General features: G+C 37.5%; 1 protein-coding gene across 2 annotated transcripts in view; it reads left to right on the top strand.

Annotated features, from left to right (window-relative positions):
* EXOC6 (exocyst complex component 6) overlaps window positions 1–26,390 on the top strand; it is a 102,514-nt gene that overhangs the window by 19,560 nt on the left and 56,564 nt on the right. For both annotated transcript variants that reach the window (XM_063307391.1, XM_063307392.1), the window contains exons 2-15: window positions 6,775–6,946; window positions 8,072–8,119; window positions 8,212–8,302; window positions 9,350–9,395; window positions 12,932–13,136; window positions 14,017–14,172; window positions 15,259–15,327; window positions 18,474–18,557; window positions 18,636–18,682; window positions 19,601–19,721; window positions 21,709–21,780; window positions 22,719–22,816; window positions 23,498–23,603; window positions 25,178–25,287. In XM_063307391.1, coding sequence (XP_063163461.1) covers window positions 6,775–6,946; window positions 8,072–8,119; window positions 8,212–8,302; window positions 9,350–9,395; window positions 12,932–13,136; window positions 14,017–14,172; window positions 15,259–15,327; window positions 18,474–18,557; window positions 18,636–18,682; window positions 19,601–19,721; window positions 21,709–21,780; window positions 22,719–22,816; window positions 23,498–23,603; window positions 25,178–25,287 — 1,425 coding nt within the window. The remainder of the gene's footprint in view (window positions 1–6,774; window positions 6,947–8,071; window positions 8,120–8,211; window positions 8,303–9,349; window positions 9,396–12,931; window positions 13,137–14,016; window positions 14,173–15,258; window positions 15,328–18,473; window positions 18,558–18,635; window positions 18,683–19,600; window positions 19,722–21,708; window positions 21,781–22,718; window positions 22,817–23,497; window positions 23,604–25,177; window positions 25,288–26,390) is intronic.

Raw genomic sequence — 26,390 nt, forward strand, 5'->3', positions numbered from 1 at the left:
TTGTTTATGCCAGCCTTGCTTCATGACTTCCCTCTGGAGTTCTGACTCTAGTTTTAAAACGTTAAGATCCGTTTTTCCTTCCAGCAAAGGAAGAAGCTTGAGAAAACTAATTTTCTAGAGACGATAGAGTATTTCTATTCAAGGAAATATACATTTTGCACCTGGCAAGTAGGCTGCAGTTTTGTGAATGTCTGGCAAGGAGGCTTCATTCATAATGTGTACCTTTCCCCATTCACTCCTTTTTAATAGCTTCTGCTCTTCTCAGTATAAGGTGCCCTCCTCTTTTCATAAGGGAAAAAGTGGTCTTTCTATGATATTCAAGTCTGGTTACATATAAATATTGGACAGCTTTCTTATATTTAGAATTTTGTACTGGTAAATACCTAAAACAGTTGTGTAAAATGCAATATATTGTATGAATAGGATTACTGTCTACACACTATAAATAACTGTTAGATTTCAGGTTCTGAGAATTATGTGCAAATTTGCATCTTCTATTCTGTTTTTGACTCGTATGAGTTGTGTGGCTGCATGGTTGCATTCTGTGCTGGCCATCCATCAGGAAGAGAACATTTGCTCTGGTTGGTTTCACTTAAGCCTTTTCAGGATTGTACCCCAGAGGTAATATGAAACAGAAATCCATTCCTGTCAGTTTGCTGATCTGCTGAATGTAGCTGATTTGGCAAAAAGAAAGAAACATTTCTTGGATTTGTTAAGGCTGCCCAGCTCAAAGAAGACCACAGGAATATGGCAAGCAACAGAAAAAGAATCAGTAAAGATTCTAACTGAGCTGTGTCAGCAAATTTGGCGAACAACACAGTGGCCAATAAATTGGAAAGGTCAATCTACATTCCAATACCTTCCTACCTACCTAAATAAATAAATAGAGATTTAACAGAGTGTGAAAATTATAGTATAATATCCTTAATTTCATGTTGTTGTTGTTGTTTATTCGTTTAGTCGCTTCCGACTCTTCGTGACTTCATGGACCAGCCCACGCCAGAGCTTCCTGTCGGTCGTCAACACCCCCAGCTCCCCCAGGGACGAGTCCGTCACCTCTAGAATATCATCCATCCATCTTGCCCTTGGTCGGCCCCTCTTCCTTTTGCCTTCCACTCTCCCTAGCATCAGCATCTTCTCCAGGGTGTCCTGTCTTCTCATTATGTGGCCAAAGTATTTCAGTTTTGCCTTTAATATCATTCCCTCAAGTGAGCAGTCTGGCTTGATTTCCTGGAGGATGGACTGGTTTGATCTTCTTGCAGTCCAAGGCACTCTCAGAATTTTCCTCCAACACCACAGTTCAAAAGCATCGATCTTCCTTCTCTCAACCTTCCTTATAGTCCAGCTCTCGCAGCCATATGTTACTACGGGGAACACCATTGCTTTAACTATGCGGACCTTTGTTGTCAGTGTGATGTCTCTGCTCTTAATTATTTTATCGAGATTTGTCATTGCTCTTCTCCCAAGGATTAAGCGTCTTCTGATTTCCTGACTGCAGTCAGCATCTGCAGTAATCTTTGCACCTAGGAATACAAAGTCTTTCACTGCTTCTACATTTTCTCCCTCTATTTGCCAGTTATCAATCAAGCTGGTTGCCATAATCTTGGTTTTTTTGAGGTTTAGCTGCAAACCAGCTTTTGCACTTTCTTCTTTCACCTTCATCATAAGGCTCCTCAGTTCCTCTTCACTTTCAGCCATCAAAGTGGTATCATCTGCATATCTGAGATTGTTAATGTTTCTTCCAGAGATTTTAACTCCAGCCTTGGATTCCTCAAGGCCAGCTTGTCGCATGATGTGTTCTGCATACAAATTGAATAGGTAGGGTGAGAGTATACAGCCCTGCCGTACTCCTTTCCCAATCTTAAACCAGTCCGTTGTTCCGTGGTCTGTTCTGACTGTTGCTACTTGGTCGTTATACAGATTCTTCAGGAGGCATACAAGATGACTTGGTATCCCCATACTGCTAAGAACTTGCCACAATTTGTTATGGTCCACACAGTCAAAGGCTTTAGAATAGTCAATAAAACAGAAATAGATGTTTTTCTGAAACTCCCTGGCTTTTTCCATTATCCAGCGGATATTGGCAATTTGGTCTCTAGTTCCTCTGCCTTTTCTAAACCCAGCTTGTACATCTGGCAATTCTCGCTCCATGAAGTGCTGAAGTCTACCTTGCAGGATCTTGAGCATTACCTTACTGGCATGTGAAATGAGTGCCACTGTTCGATAGTTTGAACATTCTTTAGTGTTTCCCTTTTTTGGTATGGGGATATAAGTTGATTTTTTCCAATCTGATGGGCCATTCTTGTGTTTTCCAAATTTGCTGGCATATAGCATGCATTACCTTGACAGCATCATCTTGCAAGATTTTGAACAGTTCAGCTGGGATGCCGTCGTCTCCTGCTGCCTTGTTATTAGCAATGCTTCTTAAGGCCCACTCAACCTCACTCTTCAGGATGTCTGGCTCTAGCTCACTGACCACACCGTCAAAGCTATCCCCGATATTGTTATCCTTCCTATACAGGTCTTCCGTATATTCTTGCCACCTTTTTAATTTCATACACTAGTAAAATAATGCTTAGGATCCAGATGTTCAAGCTGGACTTATAAAAGACTGAGAAACATGATGCATTATTGCTGATGTCTGTTGGATAATTGAGAAAGCCAGATAACACCAAAAAGCAGCCAGTATGTGCTTCATTGATTATGGAAAGGCCTTTGATTGTGTCAGTCACGTCTAACTGTGGAATATGCTTGGAAAAATGGCAGTTCCAAAACATTTTATTGTCCTCACATGAAAAAGGTCAGGAAGCCATTGTATAGAAGCCAGAACACGGCAAAACAGACTGACTCCAGGTTGGCAAAGGAGTGAGACAAGGCTGTATACCCTCCCCTTATTTATTCAACCTATATGCTGAATATATATGAAGGGAAGCTGGATTGAAATAAGATGAGTGTGGTTTTAAAATTGCAGGAAGAAACATCAATAATCTGTGTTATACTGATGACACTACTCTGATAGCCAAAAATGCAAGGATCTTCAAGGTCTAGTAATAAAAGTCAAGGAGCACAGTGAAAAAAATGAGACTAAAATAAATATAAAGACAAAACTAATGAAAACAGGTACAACAACCAGCCTTAGAATTAACACTGAAGATATCAAAGTGGTAGATAGCTTCTGCCTTTTAGGATCAGCTATCAACAGTAAAGGATAAGCAGTCAGGGACTAGGTTGCAGACTAGCACTTGGTAGGGCAGTCATGAAGGCCTTGGAAATGATATTCAGATGCTGTGATGGTTCTGTATCTACAGAGTAGTGCAAGCTATGTTATTCCCTGTGACACTCTCTGGAGGCAGAACTTGGACTCTGAGGAAGCAGGATAGAAAGAGTATTGACACTTTTGGTGTTGTGGAGAAGACTCCTTAGAGTACTGTGGACAGCCAGAAAAACAAACCAGTGTATCATTGAACAAATCACCCCAGAGTTCTCACTTCAGGCACAAATGACCAGGCTCAAAAATTATCCTACATCGGACACATTATGTGAAGATCCAGCTCTCTGGAGAAGGCTCTAATGCTGGGAAGGATGGAAGGAGAGAGAAGAAGAGGAAGCAGCAAGACGGATGGACTCAGTTACAGTTGCAATGAATACACTCTGTAGGAAGACCTGAAAGACCAGGTTAGGGACAGATTGTCATAGAGGAAATCTATCTGTGTGGTTGCTAAGAGTTGACACCAACTTGATGTCACATAATCAATGTGCTGTAGTAGCCCTAGGAAAATACCTTTTAACATGGGAAGTGGTATAGAAATTGCTCAGAATAAAGATAGATATAGTATGAGTTCACCAGCATGAGAATATTAATACTATGTAAAAAAAGGATTCAGTTAAACTCAAATCACATATAATTTTAAAAAATAGTGCAATGTATTATACACAATTCATCATGTTTGTAATATTCAAAATGTTACCCTTCCAACAGAATAAAGTATTGAATGACTAGTTAATGTTGTTGGTGCTTACTTAATTGTTCATTCCCTCTCTCCTATATTATATAATTTGTCAGTTTCTATTACCGTGTCTGTTAAAGTACATTAAACGTTATTTCATGGATATCCCAGTTTAGAGGGGTTAGGAGTATCACGTATTGTTTCATTGCTCATGATGAGAACTTCAATTTCCACAAGGCGGCAGTGTTTCTGTACATCATGGAGAAAATGAGCTCTGTAGGTAGTTTAGGTTTGTTCTTTTTTCATGCTGAATTGCAAATAGCTTGTGAAATGGTGTGCGTATATTATACACTGCAGCCTTTAAGACGGAACTTGGTTCACATTTTGAAACTATAAAGACCGGCAGGCTAACTCTGCTGGATTAAGTGTGCTGATTAAAAAACATGTTTTAGTGACAGAAAGTCAATTTTTTCTTTCCACTCCTCTTTGTGGAAATGTTTAGAATACACTTTGTTTTCCAGCATATAGCACATTATTTTCCAATAATTACTTACTCCATTCATATGGGACACTTAAAACCAAATTCTTGGTTTAATAAGAAATTAATTTTTGTAAAGAACAGCTGCTACTGACAAGCTAGACAGCTGGAGAGAGAAGTCTTACGAGGCTTGGAAAAATTATAAGAGCTTAAAATAAGCTTCCCCCTAAAAATATTATCATCCAAAATCACTACAGATGTGGGGAGGCTTTATTTAATGTCTGTTAATCTCAAAGAGAAACATGATAAAAATGAAACAGACAGTTTCATTTTTATCATGTTTCTCTTTGAGAGCTCAAGGCATCTTATCCCCAGAATAACAACCCTGTAAGATTAGTTGGGCTAGGCAGTTTTTATGAGCCCAGTCCCCAGTCGACTCCATGGTTGAGTGGGAACTTGAACTGTGGTCCCCTTGTTTTAAGCAGTATATTGTAAAGGCTCTCAGATGTGAGATTCAAAAAAGGAAGAAGAAAAACATATGGTGATGGGGTGGAATAGACTGGACTTAGAAGATGCTGAGACTATCTACTGTCAAACAGTTGTGGTTGAAAGGAAATTGTACAAATTAAAAGTTATGTATTAACATAAGAGTAACAAGCCTGTTTCTAAGTAGAAAAATGCCTCGATTTTTTTCAAGTTATAAAAATGTAAAATAATAGCTTTTTACATTAGGAACATAATGCTATAATTAGCATCCCCCCCCCAAACTGGCATTTCTGGGATTCGCTGTCTAATTCTTGTGAAAGGTACCGAGTTGGGGAATACTGGTATAAACAATTAAAAATGGGATGTCAAAACAAGAAGGTAGAAATTCTAGGAAACAAATGTTTGCTTTTATCATTGCTTTTAGGCTGGCAGTTTTTTTTCACCAGACATAACTTATTTGTCCTCTTAATATATTTGGCCCCTTGATATCTCATAGCTCCACTCTATTAGTTTTGTATGGGCATGCATGCTAATGCTTTTGTGTTAGCTGGTTCTGGAATAACCTCTATGGATGCTTTCCAGATCTCTTCGCTATACTTCAATTTTTTGTTGTTAATCTTCTACACTGTCTACTTTATATGTGCTCTGCTTCCCTTATTTATTTAAAAGATATCTATGGCAGCCCATCCTAAAACACAATTCTGGGCAGCTCACAACAACAATAAAACCCAGAACTATAAAAAACATAAAGCATAAAACCAAAACAAATTATGGTGCCTCAGTCATCCCCTCGGAATGCCCCACAACCAACTCCAGACATCCTCACTCTACTCCAGTGCCTGGGTAAAAAGCCAGGTCTTGATAGTCTTCCGGAAGGCTAAAAGGGTGGATGCCTGGCAGATCACCAAGGGGAGGGTGTTCCATAAGGTAGGGGCACCTATGGAAAAGGCATGCTTCCGAGGTCCCTCTAGATGGCAGGATTTCAGGGAAGGGATCTGGAGTGTGCCTACCCTATCTGATGTGGTAGGACCGGCAGATACTCTGAAGTTATCCTGGCTTGTGATGAGTGTTATGTGCACATACAATAGGGGTGCAGCTTGACTACCCTCCTCTGCCACAGTCAGAGTCTTTCCCTCTCCTTGCATCAGGGCCAATAGCACTTATCAACTTAGATATTTGTAAGTTTGTATGCTTGTAGAAACAGAAAAAACAGTGGAACTTATAAATGCTAAAATCCTTGAGCTGGTCCTTTTGGCTGATGAAAGGTAGTGCAGCAGACCTGGAAATAAATGGCCCTCTTGCCATTGGACAGGCAAGGAGAACAAGAGCTGAAAATATTCTGAAATGTAATTTGGTGTCTGGCTTCAGGGTTGGAAGCTTGATTGAGATATCCTGGGTTTGTTTGATGTTCACAAAATAGAAACTAACATAAGTAAAATGCTGAGGGCAATGGAATCACCTGTTATAAGTTGTTTTGAATATCACTGTATTCAAAGGTAAGGCAAGTAAATAAATTCTAAGAAAGAGATACTAATTTTGGCTTTGGATTTTTATTACTTGTCCATGTGTACATAGTTGGGCAATACTGGCCTTTGTCCACTAGAGGGGGCTAACAGAATGAGAAATTTTTGAGTCAGAGGCATGAAAAATAATATAAAACAATAGCATACTTGAAGATTACATTTTTTCAATAGTGGCATTATTTTTTCATGAATGGACATTTTGGAAATCTTTGCTTGATATAATGAGTGGACAAATGGATGAGTTCAACCACTGAATCAATTTAAGCAAAGTCTTGCTTAGAAGACTTTTAAATTAATGTTAATTTCTGTTCAAATTTTACTTACATATACCTATTGATAGGTCTGTGTATGATGATCAGCCAAATGCACACCAAAAGTTTATGGAAAAATTGGATGCATGTATACGTAACCATGACAAAGAGATTGAAAAAATGTGCAATTTTCACCATCAAGGATTTGTGGATGCCATTACAGAACTTCTTAAAGTAAGGGCTGATGCAGAGAAACTAAAGGTAAGGCGCTGCAGTTTTTAAAATAATTTAAAAATACTGAAAGGATTATTTTGTGCTGCACTAGAATGCAGGATTTATTACCACAAATTCTTTTTAAAATGAACTGTTGATACCTTTAGATACTTGTGAATAGTAACTCAAAACATTACAATGGGGACGAAAGAACTATGCCATGAAAATGATACAATTAATTTTAGTAATTAAATACAAATAATTATGCAGAAGGTATCTTGTACGTCAAATCTAAATGTTTTAGCAAGTGTTGATCTTTTTTTTGAGTGACCGGATCTAGCATGGAAATTTCCTCTTCCCACAAATGTTTTTCCAAAAAGCAGCTGAAATTGTAGGGATTTTTCAAAAATATACTGTGAGATTTCCTCAGAAGTAAATTGTGGAAGTAGTCCCTCTTAGCTCCCTTTGCACATTTGTAAGAAAAATATGTGCACCAGACAGAATGAGCATAGTTCACCAGAGGTTATGAGTAGAACAGCATTATATAAAGGATATTCATATAACTAGAGACTCAATGAGGTCATTGAGCATCTTTGTTCAGAATTTAATGAGTTTTTTAATAAACTAGAATGTGCTCCCTTATTATGATGACCTAATGAGTCACTTAATATGTGGGAAACTCTGAGGTCGAGCACTGCCTGCACCTGCAGCATTAAAATGTCGCTTTGCTGGCAATATCCACGTTTGATGTTAATCAACCTCCCAGTGTTTGCATTCAGCAAAGTATGAAAGTTTAATTACCATAAAATGCAATCACCATTTCTCGCAGACAATGAATGACACATAGAGCTCATTGAGGTTATCAAAGAAGGACCAGTGGTCAATTGGGTCAATAATTTGAATTGTTTGACAGACCTATAGAAACAAAGTTCAAAAATCCCAAGTAAATTTGAGAAGTTTGCCACTGAATCTGTTAAAAAGGACTGTCCTAACTAATTGAAGTTAACAAAAACCTTTGGTGATCAAAAGTTCAAGTTCAAGCTGTAGAGTTAATTTGGATTTACATTTCTTTGTTCTAAGTTTCTCATGAAGCATGATCTGATTACAAGGGTGAGCAGTTGCATCAGGGTATTATATGCATATTTTTCTAATAACGGTGAAATCATTTTTAAGGTCCAAGTTACTGATACAAACAGAAGACTTCAGGAAGCTGGGAAAGAGGTAAGAAAATGGCTTTTCCGATTTATTCAACAAATGTTCATAGAAAATAACGTGTACATAAATTAACTATAGTATGTTTGAAAATACCCAAGGTGCTAGCTCAGACAGAGGAAGTCATCCAGGGTAGACTTCAGCAGAGGAATATTACCACCGTGGTTGAGAAACTTCAGTTGTGCCTTCCAGGTTAGTTACAAATGCTTCAGCACCAAATGTAGGAGTACCTAAATAGTGTTATCAAAGTTAAATCTGGTACATTTCAACAGAACTGATAGAAAATTGAGCTTACCTTTGTGGCATACTTTCTAAAGCCAAGTATTTCTGAAGACTTAAAAGGGATATTTAAACTGAGACAGTTTTCTTTTTTAATTTTTTTTAATTGCTCATTTATATCCAGGAGACTGAATATTGTTGATGATATTATTGGGTAGATATAATGTTTCCACGCAGTCGGATGTTACTTTACCATTGTTTGAACACTGAAAGTTTCAAAGGCAAGCTAAAACATTGTCATATATATCATTTCTCAAATCTCCATTTCTGACATTTGGCTTTAACTAGATAGAGAAACATTGCATTTTTACCATTATCTGTGTTCTTCCAGTAAAACATGTTCCTGCCAACAGCAGGGATCTGTTTTTTTATGTGAACCCATTGTAATTTTCACAGATCACATTAGGTGGTACTGTTGCCGTACAATGCACTATTCTCTACTAATCTCGGATGGGGCCCCCATCCTCTGGAACAGCATCTCCCCAGGGATAAGGATGGTGCCCTCTCTCCTGGGGTTCCAGTCCCAGGCCTGGGGTTGATGTTTATTATTTGTTCAATGGCCTCTGTGTTGTTTTTGCTATCTATTAGATTATTTTAGCCTGGGCTGCCTGTGTGATTCAATGTTTTTAGCTGTTTTTATGTTTTCCCTAGTTTTGTACACCACCCAGAGTCCAGTGGAGTTGGATGGCCGATAAAGTTAAATAAATAGTAAATAAATAAATAACAACAAATAAAGCTTAAAAATGTTTTGAGATCAGCCTAAACTTGCTCTCTAAAATTACTATTTTTACTGATTGTTCTCTTCCTTTTTCCACCTTATATTTTTATCCTTAACGTTGTAAAACTTTCATGAGGCCAAGAATGCATTTATATATAAAACTGATCATTTTGAAAGCATCTCTGTCTTGATTAAATATTTTATAATGGAAGTTATGACTTTTAGCATTTCCTTCCTTACAGTATTGGAGATGTACAGCAAATTAAAAGAACAGATGAATGTCAGAAGGTGAGTAAATCCTTTTTAACTCAACTAAGTGTTTTAATGAATTGGTTCACCCACTTGTCTTTTGCAATTACTGATGGAGTAGTAAAACCTACTTTGCTGAAGACATTTAATGAATTTGGTCTGGTCATTGTATTCTTTTCCTGTCTTTGTTTCATGCTTTTCATTACAAATGAACAATTGTCATGAGGAAAAATGAAGCATTTTTAAAGGGTTTAGACTGCCTTTAGAAATTAAACTTTTAAGTCATCTGCATGAAACTGAAATAGTTAAATTTGGTTTATAATTCCAGTTATTGTTTGATTTGGTTTTATTATTTTAAAACAACTAAATAATACATTATCAAAATAGCAAAGAAGTTTTCCTGGCTGGTTAATATTTGTCTTTGGTTGCCATCCAGTACACCATGCAACTTTCAAAGCAAGTTCTAAATAAATGTGTAATTTTTCATTAAAAAGAAATAATTATTTCTATTTGTTATTGACAAAATAATGTAAATATTGATAAACTGTATGTAATATAATCATGACAGCTCCTGTTGAGATACGCCCTTTAAATCACATTCTTTGAACTAACAATTTGATGTCTACAGGTATTTACTGAATTAAAATTCAGGCTTTTTAATTATGTTGAATAGTTGCTTGAATATGCCAGGAAGACAGTATAGTATAGCCAAATGCTTTGCTTTCATCCTTCTTTAATTATTTTTTTAGGCTTGCTAATCTTTCAATCTCTCTCTCTCTTAGGGTTTATATATCACTAATATACTGTGTCTGTATTTTTTCTTTCTGTACTCTTGATGAAAATGCGAAATACCTGGGGGCATCTTTAATGGTTAGGCTACTGTCTATTATGCAGAATCATTATTCTGTAGTGCAACCACCAGATTTCCCTGGCTTTTAACCATGATGATGTGCCCTCTAATGTTTCATGGATAAAAATAGAGGCACTCTTTTGCATGAATAAGTAGAATAGGGGGAAAGCCTAGTGGTCTGGCAATGTGGCTGCAGAACAATGTGGGCAGGGGCATCCGCAGAGGGGTCAAAAAAGTCAGAATGTTGGCTGTGACTGTGACTGAGGCACTGCCCTTTATTATGTATGCTGTGCATACAGTGGGTATGAAAGGGAGCGGATCATGCAGATGGGGCTGCCGTGTTGACCCTTTTGAACCCTAGGCTGGCGTCCCTGGTGGTGAGGTCAGTACAGTGTGAATTCAATAAGCCAAATGCAGAAAGCAGGAATAAAGGTGCATGCAGGTGGAACCCAGTGACAAAGGAACCCAAGCAGATTATACATCCAATATAATAAGACAAATACAAAAAAATAGAAGTATAATCCTTTGATCAAAATCCAGGAATGTGTTTTCAGTGTCTAGGAATTGCTTGTTTGTTTTGATTAGCAGAAAAACCTAGAACCCCGGCTTTTCTTCCTGGCACGCACCTGCTTAGGTGATGGTGGAACAACCGTCCCAAAACCTACATGGAAGCAATACTTTTATAAGGTGGTTGTTAAGGTTTACAAAATAATTGCAAATATCTAAGTTTCCAAGAATTTATCATCTGGCAAGATGGATAAGAATACTTGGGGTTCGGGGTGGGGAAGCAGGGAAGTCGAAGTAGGTAAAACATAGCTGGTTTTAAAGTGCATCAGTACAAGATTATAATTTTAGAAAATTTCTAGGAGAGTGTCCTGATGCACAGTTTAATCTTATCGCATAGGGAGATGGTATTAAATTTCACCCAGGACTTCCCCAAGCAAATACTTGTTAGCCTTCCCTATTTCTATCTTCCCTATTTCTGGAAAGATAAATATCTGTTAATGCTTTCTGACTTTCTGGGATATATAGATCCCTTAGGAGTGGATATTACCAAATAGTAGCAGTGAGAAGAAAACAGTAATATGGAGAAAAGCATATTAACATTCTAACTTTCTCCCAAGATGCATAGTCCTTTGGACTGACCCGTACTTAACGCAAAGATGCACTCACTGTGTTGTGGGCATCCCTTTATATAAATTATTGGGACTGCTGCAATACAGAGTGTGGAAATATATTCTACTTCACTAATTGAGGGCAGCAGGCTCTTTTAATACTTTCAATATCTGAGATTCAGTGTATAGGAATCTCAGAACGTGAAGCCAGTTGCCAAGACTGCTCAAACATTCCTGTTGGACCAGGAGACTAGAACATACTAGAACATACTAGAGATGTTCTCTACATATTTGTAGGAAAGTGAGACACGTAGTTGGTCTGCTTTTTGATACATGGTTTGAACCAATTGTGAAAGAAGCTCCATCTTTGATATAATTAGAAAGTAAAGCCCCCTTTCTAGTGGACTTAAGAGTTGATTAAAATTAGCAATCTGACCAACTAAGAAAAATGGATTAGAGCCAAAAGCAAAGCTATTAGTTATCCATGTGCTTCCAAGGTCCTATACATTCTATGGAGAATGAAATATAGGGGATATATGAAGTTCAGTATATGCATATGTGTCTCTACCTTTTATAGCTTAGACCCAGTGGAGTGACTAGCCCAAGTAAATTCAAAGCAGTAACATTAGAAGAGGAATCATAATAAAATAAAATCATGTTTAAGATTATTTAACTGGGATTAAATAAATGTTAAGTAAGCATATTCTTCTGAATAGGCAGCATATCCCTCTAACACCTAAACAGAGGAAGCAGAGTTCACAGTATGATAGCATCTCTTATGTATGCAGAGAATATTCTCAGGCTATTTGACTTCCATCCGGCGTCCGTTCCTCTTTTCCCCTTCAACAACTCTTAACCAGACAGATATTTGCTGCCAATCATTTCATACCTATTCTCTATTTCCCTGGCCCAATCTTACTATCTAGAAAGATTTTATCAGAGCAACACAGTATCTTACCTTACTATCAGTCTGGGTCTGAAAAATGAGAATAAAGTGTATCTGAGTACAGTATAGGCAAGGTGCCTTTCCTGTCAGTTGAAAATGACCCCTTTCTGTCTTGCACATGTTTAAAAACCCAATTGTGGCATGGTTGGGGAGAAGGGTTAACTATCCGTTATTTGTCTGAATAGAAAACAAATGTAGGTATAAAACTGCACATCTCTGAAAGACGGTATCAGAAATAATCTTGTTTTTGCTGTTCTCTTTGACTAGAAATTTGTAATAAGAGTTGGAACTGATGCTACTTAGAGAAGATGATTTCTTCTGTACTGTCCCATTTTGTCCATTATACTTAGGAGTTCTCTGAGGCAAGAGTTGATTCTTGGCCCACAGCCCTGAATGCCTAATAGCACAAAACTCTGCTTCTGACATACTATAGCTCCAGGAGCAGCCAGTCTGAAGAAGGTTTGGTCCTCTCACCCCCAGAAGAGTCTGTATCTAGTGCCATTTTCTTCCTTCTTTTCTTGTCTACTCTTGTATGAGACTAGATTATTCAGGATCTGGAATTCAGGCTGTTACCATTTTGTTTTTGTTAAAAGAAATATGCTTGCTACGTTGTTGGTTTTTTCCTTTCTTTCTTAAAAAAGATGGTTTCTTGTTTTTTCCCCAGATATTATTCTGCTTTAAAAACAATGGAACAGCTAGAAAACATATACTTTCCTAGAGTTAGCCAGTATCGGTTTTGCCAAATCATGATGGGAAACCTTCCAAAACTTCGTGAGGAAATTAAAGGGATTTCCATGTCAGATCTGAAGGACTTCCTGGAGAGCATTCGGAAGCACTCAGATAAAATTGGTGAAATGGCAATGAAGCAGGTAAACCTTTCTCAAATACTCATTTTGTTAATATTATTAAATAAAGCCAGACTGCAACAACAAAATTTAGCTCCTGTTCCTGTTCTCAGGGAGCCTTCTCTGATCAAAGAACAGTACCCAAGTGCCTCTTTTATCATTATGAATACATTCTGGAAACACCATACGTGATGTGATGGCACTCTCCACAGGAATGTAGCCTTTTCCTATGCATTTTGAACGTAAAATACAATTTTACATCCAAATGGTAAAATTGGATGAATCCAATTCATGTTTGTCACAGCTGGGGAGAAAAATAAAACCTGTGGAATCATTCATTCTGAGAAGCCTTCACATTTAATTCTAGATATGTGGCAAAAACCCTGCAGTGGGATCTAGAATGGGGGGCGGTGTTTGTCTTCTTCCCATAAAGGCTCTTTTAAAGGCCTCTATAAAACATACTTGACTCTGCTGGGTCCTTTTGCCAAGGGTATGTTCTGCTGATTGGCTGTAAAGTGGATGTGCTTGGGTGGAGCCAGGAGTGTTTTGTCAGATAACGGCTGAAACTTTCATCTGCCCACTATATATTTTTTTTTCCTTCCTCCTTCCCTTCCTTATATCATCCCCCGCTTCAGTTGGGTTTAGAAGGGAATGGTTGAAAGAAGGGTTTAGCACCCTTCTCCCACTTCTGTTTCCATCATATGTTCAGCTGCACAATGAGTTTGCCACGCTGCATCCAGTCTTCTCAGCTGAGAAATGCTGAGGTCTGCTGGATCCAGCTGAAAAGTTAAGAGATCTTCTCTTCCCCCAACCTGGCCCTAGTTATGACTTGCATTTGTTTCTTGGGACTATAAAAGAGACTTGAGGAATTCTTTTCTTGATAGTATATGCTTTGCGAATGCAGGCACAGCAGCAGAAAACCTTTAACACTGCTCTTCAGAAGCACAGCAGTGTGTGTTGTGGAAAGAATGTATATATAAATAGCAATGGAATTGCAGAATCAAGGAGTGAAGAGATATCAAAGCAAAGCCTAGAAGATGAAGAAGAACATGAAGAGGAGGTATTTTAGTGGATTATCTTGTATTTTGAAGCTTAGGTGTCTTTATGGTGCAGACTTTAAGATTCCATTGAGAAATAAGCAGAAACCTGAACTTCATTTAAAAAAAAAGTTCTGGTATAAGCTGGGACTTAGAAAGAATTGCTCCAAGATACTTAAAGCCTGATGAAATATGCAACATTTCCCCCCTCTTTATTGGGTACCTATTTCTATTACATGTCAACACTTAGAAAGCTGCTCCTGGTTTTCAAAAGTAGTTTCTCTGCATTACCAATATTTTTACTTGTGGCACAATGTGGTATAATACTTGATAAATATCATTCAGATGAATTTGATTTGGCTGAATATTTTATGTTTCTCTTTTTTTGTTATCAAGAAAAATGTAGATTACCTCCATTTCATTCTTCCTGGGTAACAGCTTCACTGTTACTACATAAACCATCAGGTATTCAATAGCTACTGCAGTAGTAGCTGTCCTAGATTTAGATAATTTGGAAAAGCATCCTGAGCTTATTTGAGATGGCAGACGAGTACAAAATCATATAACATTCACAATAAAGAAAAAGATGTTTTAATCTGCTATGAATGGTTTTTATTTATGAAAGGAATTGATCATAACCTAGTACACATGATCATTTTTTGTTGAACTTGTAGAACGCAAAATAAAGTGAGAAGTATCATGTATGTACGGTTCAATACACTGGTTTTATTTATTACCACTATTGCCCTTTTTATTATTTATCTAATGAGACCTTTGCTAAGCTTTTGCCCTCTGGTTGTGTCAGATTAAGCTCAGGTTGACAGGAATTGTAGCCTCAAATGGCTGAAAGACACCTTTGGGGGGGGGGGGTCTTTTCTAATGTGCATTTTATCATTGATGGAGCACAGTAGCAATCTTTTTGAATAAGTACATCCCCTCTTCAGTTACCACAATGACCAGATAACAGTCATGATAAATTTTTCCTCCTACGAAAGACTATTGGCTTTCTGTTGAGCCTATTTGCTATTTATACTAAAAGTTTGCTTTGTAATATTACAGCTGATTAGATGTTATAGTCTTGTCTTTTTTTGGGGGGTGGATTTCTACAGGTTTTGACTGCTCATGATCTGGTAGATTTTTCTCCTGTTTACAGATGTCTACATATTTATTCAGTTCTGGTACGTATACATATGTTATATATGAAATCCTTTTATTCATAGAAATGTATCCACAGTCTAATAATAGATATATGTGTGTTATTTATTGCCTGCTAGTAACGTTTATCTATATTGTTGCAGCTTTCTCTTTTCATTCATAAAAAGGTCCTTCTATAAAGGCAAGACCCTTTGACCCATTGGAGACTCTGTTTTACAGACAGAAAAGGAAGTCATTTCCCCCTAGTTTCCTCTCTCTTCTTAATTCCCACTGTCACCTCATGTATTGTTCTGAAGAGTCCCCCAATTCTCTGAAACAGCTGGGTAAAGACAGATGAGGCTGCAGAGAAAGGAGAAATTAGTGACAAGGTTATTGGGTGCAACTGTATAAAATTGGCTGAGACTAAGTAATGTGTATAGTAGTTTCACTGAAAACAGTGAGATTCAAGTTAGCTTAAGTTAAGTGATATTGATGATAATGTGCATATTTTAAATGAGATTTGGCCTCTGACAGGAGAGGATATTCAGTTCTTTGTTCCTGTTATGATCCTAAACTAGGTTGGTAATCCTTCCTCTCGCAGATCCTATTATACATAAATAAAAACATGCAGTTAGTAGTTCTACTGTATGATTATATTCTTGTCCAGATTATCCCTAATGGTAGCAATAAACACAACGTGTTGTTCAAGGCAGGGGGTTGAAAATAAATTCTAATAAAGGCTGTAATGCCATGAAACTTCAGTGGTGGCAACATTTGTGGGGAAAATGTAAGTTTTGCAATTACATTTATGTACAGTACTGTATTTTCTGTTTTTGGAGGATAAAAATGCTGTTAAACAAGCAGGGAATCTCACTATCCTGCTATGGTCCTCTTCTGCAATTGGTTGGAAAGGAGCACTAGGCTTGTTGGGACCTAACTCAAGAGTCCCAGAGGAATATTTTATTTTTTTATTTTATTTATTTTATTGATCAAATTTGTCACCGCCCATCTCCTCCAACCAGAGGGACTCTGGGCGGTTTACAGCACAGAATAAATATACAATAAAAACTCAAATAAAAACACAGTAAAATTCCAATAAAATCCCATTAAAAACCAAAACAATTTCTTAACTACCCCAGCTCATAAAATCCAGATGGCTATGATCTCTTCAACCATCATGTAGGAGGGGCACTTCAAGGCACCAGCCAACCCCAAGTATGTCGATTCTCCTCCCTGCCCCAAGCCTGGTGGCAGAGCCAGGTCTTCAACTTCCTCCGGAAGGCTAAAAGCGATGGGGCTAATCTTACCTCCGGGGGCAAGATGTTCCAAAGGGCGGGCGCTACTGCCAAGAAGGCCCGCCTCCTGGACCCCGCCAGATGGAATTCTCTTATTGACGGGGTCCGCAGCATGCCCTCTCTGCATGAACGGGTGGGACGGGCTGATGATACGGGGAAGAGGCGGTCCCTCAGGTAACCCGGTCCCGTGCCATGTAGGGCTTTAAAGGTGATAACCAACACCTTGAATTGGACCCGGAAGCAAACTGGTATCCAATGCAGCTCACGTAGCAAAGGTGTTATGTGCACCCTTCTAGGGGTGCCAAAAATAGCCCGCGCAGCCGCATTCTGGACCAGCTGAAGCTTCCGAATACTCTTCAAGGGTAGCCCCATGTAGAGCGCATTGCAGTAGTCTATATGGGAGATAACAAGGGCATGAGTGACCGTCCAAAGGGCTTCCCGATCCAATATGCAGGTCACGCCTTACTGGGAAAAAGAGATTGTGAGGAAAGCAAGAAATAGGTGCCTGATGGTCTCTTTCATGCTAACACAGCAGCAAAACTTCCTTCAGATGATGCAGGAGGATCACTTGGTCCTTTTATTCCAGTCCCTGTTTTCTTGCAAGAAGGTCCACCAGTAAAGGCAATAAGAATTTGTATAGGTACAGAGAAGGTCAGGGAGTCACCAGGGTGATCCAGAAGTCTGCTTTCACTACTTAATGGCCAATCTGTTTACAGGATGATAGGAATTGAAATCCTAAACATATGGAAGCCTCTAAGTTGGATAAAGTTGCCCTTAAACTATTTATGGTCATTTGGAAGAGAGAGACTGCTTTATCTTCTTTTGTATACCTAATGTCTGTTGTGGAACTAAGGACAAGAAAATAAAGCTTAGTGATTTAAAAACATTTGATTCTGGTTATAATGGTATGCTTTTCCTTAGGGAAGGACAAAATCCAGATGAACTTGGAGCACATCCAAAGCCCTTTGGTTGTCCATATACCATTCTGCCTCATAGTGGAAGCAATCCTCTGCTAATCTTTTCCCCAACTGGGAAGAATGCTTAATAGCTTTGGAATGAGCCATCATTTGAAGTTAGTGTCACTTCATGGCTTCTTCATTTTCATGGCTCATTCTGAAGCTATTTGCTACAGTTTCCCATTTTGGATGGAACAAGCAGCTATACCAGAGTATGTCCTAGATAAGTGGGTCCATAGCTTTCAGGTTAATGCTTGCTTGCTCTAGATGCCAATAGACAGCAGATATTGGGTCTATTTTATTTAAAACTATAATTTTAGTTTTGCTTGACTCTATAAAAAAAGTACAGACCCCAAATCATCTTCCAAGTATGTTCTGGTTATCATTACCATCATAACTGGTACATTTCTGTGAACCCAGAACATTTTTTTTCCCACAATGGTGACAATAAACAATTTCCCCACCCTTTTATTATCTATGTATCTATATTTTAAATAATAGGACCACAAAAAAGGTTTTCCTTATTTTGTCTGTTACTGAATATAGTTTTTTGTATGTGGTTCAGATTATTCTTAATCACAAATTTGTCTTTATTTACTTTTTTTTTTTTTTGAAGAATTGATAATATGTTTACATTTTTCTTCTTTTCTAATGAGGACCGCAAGAATTTCTCCAACGTTTTTCTTCAATGAATCTTATAAGCCAAAAGTAATATCATTATTAAATCATTGATTTGAAGGAATATTTTTAAAATGAAATCCCTGTACTAAAACAGTCTGAGAGTACATACACACAGAGTATAGATCTGAAGATATGATTATCCCGCAATTAACATAGATGCTATTTTTCATATTTAGAACTGTGGGGAAGAAGGTTGTCATGCAGGTATTTTGGGAGAACAAAGAGATATCTAAAAATTGTGCATATTTTTCCATTTAGGGTGATGCAGAAACATTTGAAAACTACTACAGAAAACAGAGAAGGAAACAAGCAAGACTAGTTTTACAGCCACAGTCAAACATGGTACTTGGACTTCAAAAAAAATGGATTTATATAGTCTCTCAAACTGCTTTCTGTTAAATGACTGTTCTTTTCTTACAGCACGAAACAGTAGAAGACCACAGAAGATACTTCAGTCAGATTGTAGGGTGAGTTCCAAAATAAGGCTGCTACCTGCTTGCATTTGCTTTTTTGCCTTGTTTTTGCTATATTAACACCAGCAATGGATATTTTAAAATACCAGGGAGAGTGAACAGTTGTGCTCCCTTGCTCCTCCCATCATCCTATAACAAATTAATCTTGTGTTTATCGTAAAATTGGATCTTCAGGGCAAAAAGATAGTTAATGCCTTGGTGAGATATTCTTCCTAGTACCTGCTGACAATTATCTTTCTTCTCTGATTGCCACTACAACATCCCAGAATGTTCAGGCTGAAGTTGTATAGTATATAACCAAAAACCAAGAGGCTGACATACAGTAACCATGATAGCTAGGTCAAGGTCTAAAATTAAGCAGAAACTTTGCTCTCTTCTTAGATAGCAATAGACCGAATCTCTCATTTATGTAACATCCATTGACTGCCAAAATGTCTTCAGTGTGCTACAACTCAGCCTGGGTTCAGTTGTCGGTTTTCTGTTGACTTACAGTAAACTTCAGAATCTAGGCAATCAGCCCTGCATTGCTTTCCTACAGTCTTGCTATGTTGAATGCATGGACAAAAAAAAGATTTTCTCCCACTGAAGTGCCTTTTGAGGGAAAATGTCTACATTTATTACTGTATCTACTTTTCCTAATTAAATGGCAAAGAGTAGGTTTCTTCACACATTCCCTTTAGCAAGGTACTAAAGAGGTACTGAAGGCACTGATACTACAAAAAGTTGGTGAAACTTAAGATTTTCATTATGTTTTAGTGCTTCTGCAATGAATGCCAGTAAAGCCTCTGTGGTTGGGGTCTGAGAGTAAAAGAGGGGAGGGAAAGAGAGAGCACTGTGCTTTATTGCTATTTATAAATTATATCTCAGGAAAATTGTATTAATTCCACTATGTATTATCTTGTATGTGTTCAGTTTTTTTGTTGTGGAGGATCACATTTTACACGCAACCCGAGGACTCATAACAAGAGCTTACACAGATGAACTTTGGAACATGGCACTTTCAAAGATTATTGCTGTCCTTAGAACTCATTCAGTAAGTGAGCTGGTTTTGTGAAGCTTCCCTTTAAATTCATTTACTTAAGGCCCTGTAGAGTGTGTTTAGAGGAAGGAGAATGTGGGGAAGGGTGGTGGTGGTGTGGAATAGAGGTCTATCATGGGGGTGGGGGGTGTTGTAATTAAAAATTGCTCAGATTTGGGAGAGAGCCCATCAAGCCTTTGTTTGCCCCTGCAGTATCAGGCTGTGAGTCACAGCCATGGGCTATCTGCATAATCCCCCACTGATTTACAACTCCCCAGGTCTTCCAAACTGTGCTTTTAGTCTGAGCAGTTTAGAATATGCAGAGTTAATCTGCTCTTATTATTGCAATCTGTCCTAATTAGTTTCAACTGACCTCTTCATTAGATCAGATTGAATTAGTTTAGCACTGAAAATAGCACCAGGAAATAGTTTCTAATTATAATTCCAAAAACTTGTGTTTCCAAAATAAACTTCACCAGCAAAACACTTAGAGCTACCCTTTAATGACTCTAAAGCTCGTCATTATGTCTATGTTGTAATAGACCTGTTTCTAGCTACAAGACACTATTTAATATTAGCTGATATTTGGTTGAGGAATTGTTAACAAGTGTCATTTAGTCTTATAAAGTTATCTTTTCTTAATTTTTTTGAAAATAATTGCCTGTAAAAGAAAAATACAAAATTTTATTGTGACAGTTTGTCTGAAAAATAGATGCGAATAGTTATCTAACATAGACTCAGGTTATTTATTTTATTTATTTAGTACATTTATGTAGCCGCCCATCTCACAAAAATGTGACTCTGGGCAGTGTACAAACAAAACAACTGTTAAAAACTACAAAACAATCTAAAAACAGTCAGCCATAAATAAAATAAACATATAAAACCTAAGAACGTGAGAGGGCAACCACCACTTGACCCCATACAGCCACCTTGCAGGTTCCCCATGGGATCCCCAAGGCTGATGAAAAAACCGTGTCTTAAGGGCCTGAAAAAAAATGTGTCTTAAAGTTAAGTGTGTATCTATACAAAAAACCACATATTTTCATGTTGTATTTCTCAAATCATTTTCAACCTCAGTAATATCTTTTATGGTCTCAGCATGACAGAATTGAGCCAACCTTATCTGAAGTTTACTCAGAAACTAAAAAGGGTTAGGTCTAGTTAATTCTTGGAAGGGAGACCACCAGGGAATCCCACATATCCAAGCTAGAGTGAGAAGCTGAAAAAACATCCTGGAAGAAGACAGTGGCAAACCACATCTGTTTATTGCCAAGCAAACTGCGTGGATCTGTCTGTGCAGTCACCACTAATCAAGCTCAGCTCAAGGATGTCTTTATCTTAAATATTTGTATAGTTTCTGCTTAACGAAGAGACTGGAATAGCCCACATTTACATCTGAAATCAGGTTTTAGTGATGGGGAGCAAAGTGGGAGGTAGAGCACTTTCTCAGAAGTTGACCTAAATGCCAATTTGGATGGCTTTAGAAGAGCATCAGATAAATTAACGGAGAGTAAGTCTATCGGTGGTTTCTAGTAATGAAGGGCAGTATATCATCTCTGAGAAACACTTCTCAAAAATTGTTTCTGGGGAAGGTGAGCAGGAGAGAGTCCTATTGCCAATATGTTCTGCTCATAAGCTTCCCATAAGCATCTGGTTGGCCACTTTTGGAACAGAAAGCTCTATTAGATGGGCTTTTGGATTGATCCAGCATGATTCTTCTTTTATTACCTGTTGCTAGTTATGAGATGAAGGGAAGAAAACCCTGATCAAAGGCCTTTCTGTAGAAATGGAAGAAAGGTGGTGAAAAGGTGCACTTTTGCTTCTTCCCCTTCTCTGAGTTCAGCAAAGAATCATAGTAATTGTTCTTGCCTCTTTTTTTTTATCCATACACCATTGAGCATTTAGTAAGCTTTGCTGCTGTTGAGGATGAACAACACATCAGTAGACTAACACTAATTTGCTTAATTTTTTAAGTATAATCTATGATTTTATCTTTCAGTCCTATTGCACTGATCCTGATCTTGTTCTGGAGCTGAAGAATCTGATAGTTGTCTTTGCGGATACCTTGCAGGTTGGTAATGTGTTAGCATTTCAGGCGTGGGAAGTCCATTTACTATCCTTTTCTTATTTAATTAGATTCAAGGAAGATTCCGGTGTTTGCAGTAACATTTGACTGTCTTCCCCAACCTGGTACCTTCCAAATTTATTAGAACTGCAATACTGGGGTTCCCAGCCAGCATAATGAAAGGTCCTGCTGGCTGAAAATTCGGAGAGTTGCAGTCCCAATCATTCTGAATATTTATTTATTACATATATATTCTGCTTTTCATTCAGGGGCTCAGTGTGTGGTACAAGTCCATTTTTTTCCCATTCTGCAGGTCTTGAGTTTGTCCATCCATGATTGTCCTTGTACACCAAACTTTATAAGTAAGAAAGAAATATCCTGTGCTTAAACATGGTGAAGTTAGGACAGGTGCTTATGAGCCCATACTCTATATCATTTTATAGGAAAGGGGTGAGCTGTCAGTTATGCTGCGGTGGAGAAGAATATATATGGAGCAAGATGGAGCAAGAAATATATAATAGCATAATTGTGGAATGGGAAGGTTAACTTTTCATATGGAGCTGCCTCCCTTCCCCTCCCCTGGTTTCTCTTCATGCATTCAGATAATCATGGAAGAGGACTGGGCTCCTATGTTGTATAAAGAGCCAGGTGAAAGGAAGTGGTATCCATTCATTCCTTCATTATAAGAGCTCCAACATTACCATATGAAGCAGGGCAGAGATAAATGAGAAGCTGTGGAGAAAAAAAGAGATTAGAGCAAGTATGCTTTAGGAATGAGGAGGAAAGAAAGTCCCCAGTGGACTATTGAATGGGAAAGAGATTGTATGCTGACCTTTACTTGCAAAAACACGGGATGCAGGCCTCAGACTTCTCCGTTTTGTAATATCGTATGCTTGCTTCTGTTTGCACCTTTGAAATATTCTTTTATTTTACTGTTTTGTTAGGGTTATGGTTTCCCTGTCAACAGACTGTTTGATCTTTTATTTGAAATAAGAGACCAGTACAATGAGACGCTTCTTAAAAAATGGGCTATATTGTTCAGGTTAGTATTACAAGATAAGAAGAAGGTCTTTCAAAATGACAGCCAATTTTGGTTCTACTTTTAATGGCTAAATATTTGATGATTGCATTATCCAGTCTTAGAAATGTATTTGTTTTCTGAAATGTCAGTAATTTAGGAAGTTTCAGAAATCCTGAATCATATCTGACACTATGTTTCGGATCATATCCCGGACTGGATATGATATGAAACATAGTTTAAAGTGTATGAGGTTTTATTTATTTGATCAATTCCATGTATTTATTTTGTATTGCACACACACACACACATTATTTACTGTATTTATACACCAAAACCACAAATCCTATATTCTGGGGATTTCAACTTTAAAATGAAATACTTGATGAAGATTACAGTTCCATATGAAGCTTCTTTTTTTTAGCTTCACAGATATTTGTAGATTAGTATATTACCAGTTTTCGTCTACTCAGACTAACAATTCCAGTTGTGATACTTCTCTGCCTCCTTTTCTAGCTATAGCCTTTTCTAGCTACAGAACGTTAAATCACCAACATTTTTGACATCAGAACTCACAAATACATAATTTTTCTTTGAAAGAAATGGGATTCAGTAAAGCTTAACACTGGCTGAATTGTGCCCATGTATGTCATTGTATTATGTACTTGAACTGTATGTTCCTAATTAGTTCTTTAAATTCTGCAGGGATATTTTTGAAGCAGATAATTACAGTCCAATTCCTGTATCAAATGAAGAAGAGTACAGACTTGTGATCAGTAAATTTCCTTTTCAAGATCCAGAACTTGACAAGGTAAGAGAACTTCATGGCATATTAGTTTTAAAAACTAAGAAGAAGGGGATATATTCAGATTTACACGCTCCTGCCTCCCTTTTTTTCATGCACAAAACAAAGTTGTTATTTCAAGAATATTATTAAATGTCAAGAAAAAAATAAATGTATAGAGAAAAATAAGCATGAGAAGAACTGAGACTAGCATAGAACTAGCTGCATTTTTTTGCTTCTAATTAATGGCAAACTAGATTGCCATTGTATCTGAAAAAGGCGGCAAACTACAGTTTGATTGAATCATACCTTGCTGACCAACCAGGATCTGTTTCTAGGACCTGATTCACACATTGCACTAAGCCATTGGTTGCTTAACTGTGGTTGTTGAATAAATCACAATTGGTTGAGTACAAGTGACACACTAAGCACAAACTCTTTACAAACTGCAATGGCAGGGGTCATACAGTGCTAAACCAGTAGGCCCCATTATAGCTTAGAACAGAGGTATGTGACTTGGGGCTTCAGGCCATGGGTAGCCCCCTAAAGCCTTGATTGTGGGTTCCCATATCTCTAGAAGTTAGTACCAAATTTTAATTTTAATGTAGGAAATGGAGAAAATTATTAAAATGTGTGGACAATAATCATCTTAAATATATATAAGTTAAATTCAATTCCAGTATAAATGTAATGAAATAAAATTAATTTTCCTGACCTCACTCACTACTTTTTGGAATATGGCCCTTGACTCCACTCTAAGGTCAAACACAACTCTCAGATCAGAATATTTGGAACACTCTTGGCTTAGAACAATGTGTGAACCTAACTAATATATCTTGATAATATAAAGTCATTGTATTCATCCAGTGCAAACCTATGAGAGATAACAGAGAGAACCTGGCCGTATACCATCTGGTGCCATCCAGATGCATTGGCCCAATTCCCATAATTTCCCAACCATTGTAGCTGTTGGTTGTACTTGCTGGGAGACGATCATAAGTCCAAGATGACCAGGGAGCGTCAGGGTAAGAAAGGCAGTGTCAAGGAATTGGTTGAGGGCCCTGAGATCATGCCTGTGTTCTTTTCCTAGGACCTCATCTTCTCCTCTTTCCTTTTAAACATCTCCCTTTTACTGTGTTTTCATTACAGGGGTTACAGTAACCTTGAGGCTTTAGATCTGGTTTTTGTAGTCTAATCCTGGATATTAATCACCTGGGACGTATTGGTGATACTCTAAGTATCCTGTGGTAGAAAGAACAGGAGGAAATAAGGAGGGAAAAAAACCTCCAGTGATTATTTTTCCTCTTTTGGGACCAAATTTCTACTGCTCAGACTGTTATATTTTCCAAATGATGAGATGAGACAGGATTCATGGTCTTGACACATGGAGGAACTTAGAATATTATGGCGTATTTTAATATGAGTAATTTTGTTTAGCATATATCAGGTATTTAATATATATCACTGTAGATAGACGAGAATAGAATTTAAGTAAGCAACTAAGCTACAACCAAATGTAATTTAGAGTTGAGATTCTTTTTCTTTAACTTGACCCAGTTTGAAATACAGTACCGTGTGGGAAATCTGTTTTGCTTCCACAGCACCACTTTCCAAAGAAACTTCCAATGTCACAGTCAGTGCCTCAGATTTATATCCAGGTTAAAGAATTTATTTATGCAAGCCTTAAATTTTCAGAGTCACTTCACCGGAGGTAAGCATTGATGAAATCAGTGTCTGTATAAGAGTTTTAATTGCATGTGTTCTGCCTGTGCTTCAAGACAACAGAAATGAAATGGGTATAGCTTTGTCATATGGCATGAGTTTGGTTTGGAAAATCCTGTGCTGAATCCCTAGCACTTAGCTGGGAAAGATTTGTCTTGAAAATGTTGGAGAGCCAATGCCAATGTACATAGACACTGATGCAGTGGGTCAATCATCTGTCTCAGAAATAGGCACTTCCCTGGTTTATCCTCATACTTCCTGTTTCTTCGTCGTATTTGCTCTGCTCGCAGTGTTACAAGTTGTTTTTCATTTTATTTTTTTATTTATTTTATTTCAGTCGTAGACCAGCATGAAACTAATAACATGCCACTCTAAAACGGAAGTAAAATTTTAAAAAATCATATTGATGGTATAAAATAAGGTAAAAATAAAATTAATAACATACATTTACAAAGTACAGGAATTAAAATCTGGGAAAGACCCATAAAATTACGATCAATTTTACAATCAGTAATCTGAATGCTATAGATAACTACAATAGATAACTATAAAAGGACATAAGTAGTGCTAGGAAGTTGCTTTTCATTAGTTTATTCTTTGGTTCCAAGATATTTTTAGAAAAATAATAGATATCTAAACTCTTCTATAAACACACACACACACACACACTAACACACACACAAACACACCTGTAAAAGAAAATAAAGCTTTGTTCTTTTGTTTTTTGAAAACATTTCCTTCTTCCCTGTTCAGCTCAAACTTTACTTCTATCTCACCATTCAATAATATCTTTCTATGTAAAAAAGTCACTTTCAGAATATTGAGAAATTCATTTTCTAGTAGGTAGAACCCAGCACAAAGGAGAATTTACTTTATTGTGTTCAAAGGCTTCCATTTTCATTAATCTCTAAGCATTACTTGGCTTTAATTGGATGGAATGTGTAGTTCTTCTTTGCTTGCTGAAATCTGGAAACGATTTCAGTTTGTTGTCAAGCTGTGCCTGCTGTTGACAATGGTAAATGTCTCCCCTTTCACAAATACTGAACTAATAAGGCTTCTTAATCTCCATCTGCAAACAGGAACTAATTAATC

This window comes from Candoia aspera, chromosome 6 (assembly GCF_035149785.1).
Source record: "Candoia aspera isolate rCanAsp1 chromosome 6, rCanAsp1.hap2, whole genome shotgun sequence".
Taxonomy (NCBI): Eukaryota; Metazoa; Chordata; class Lepidosauria; order Squamata; family Boidae; genus Candoia; species Candoia aspera.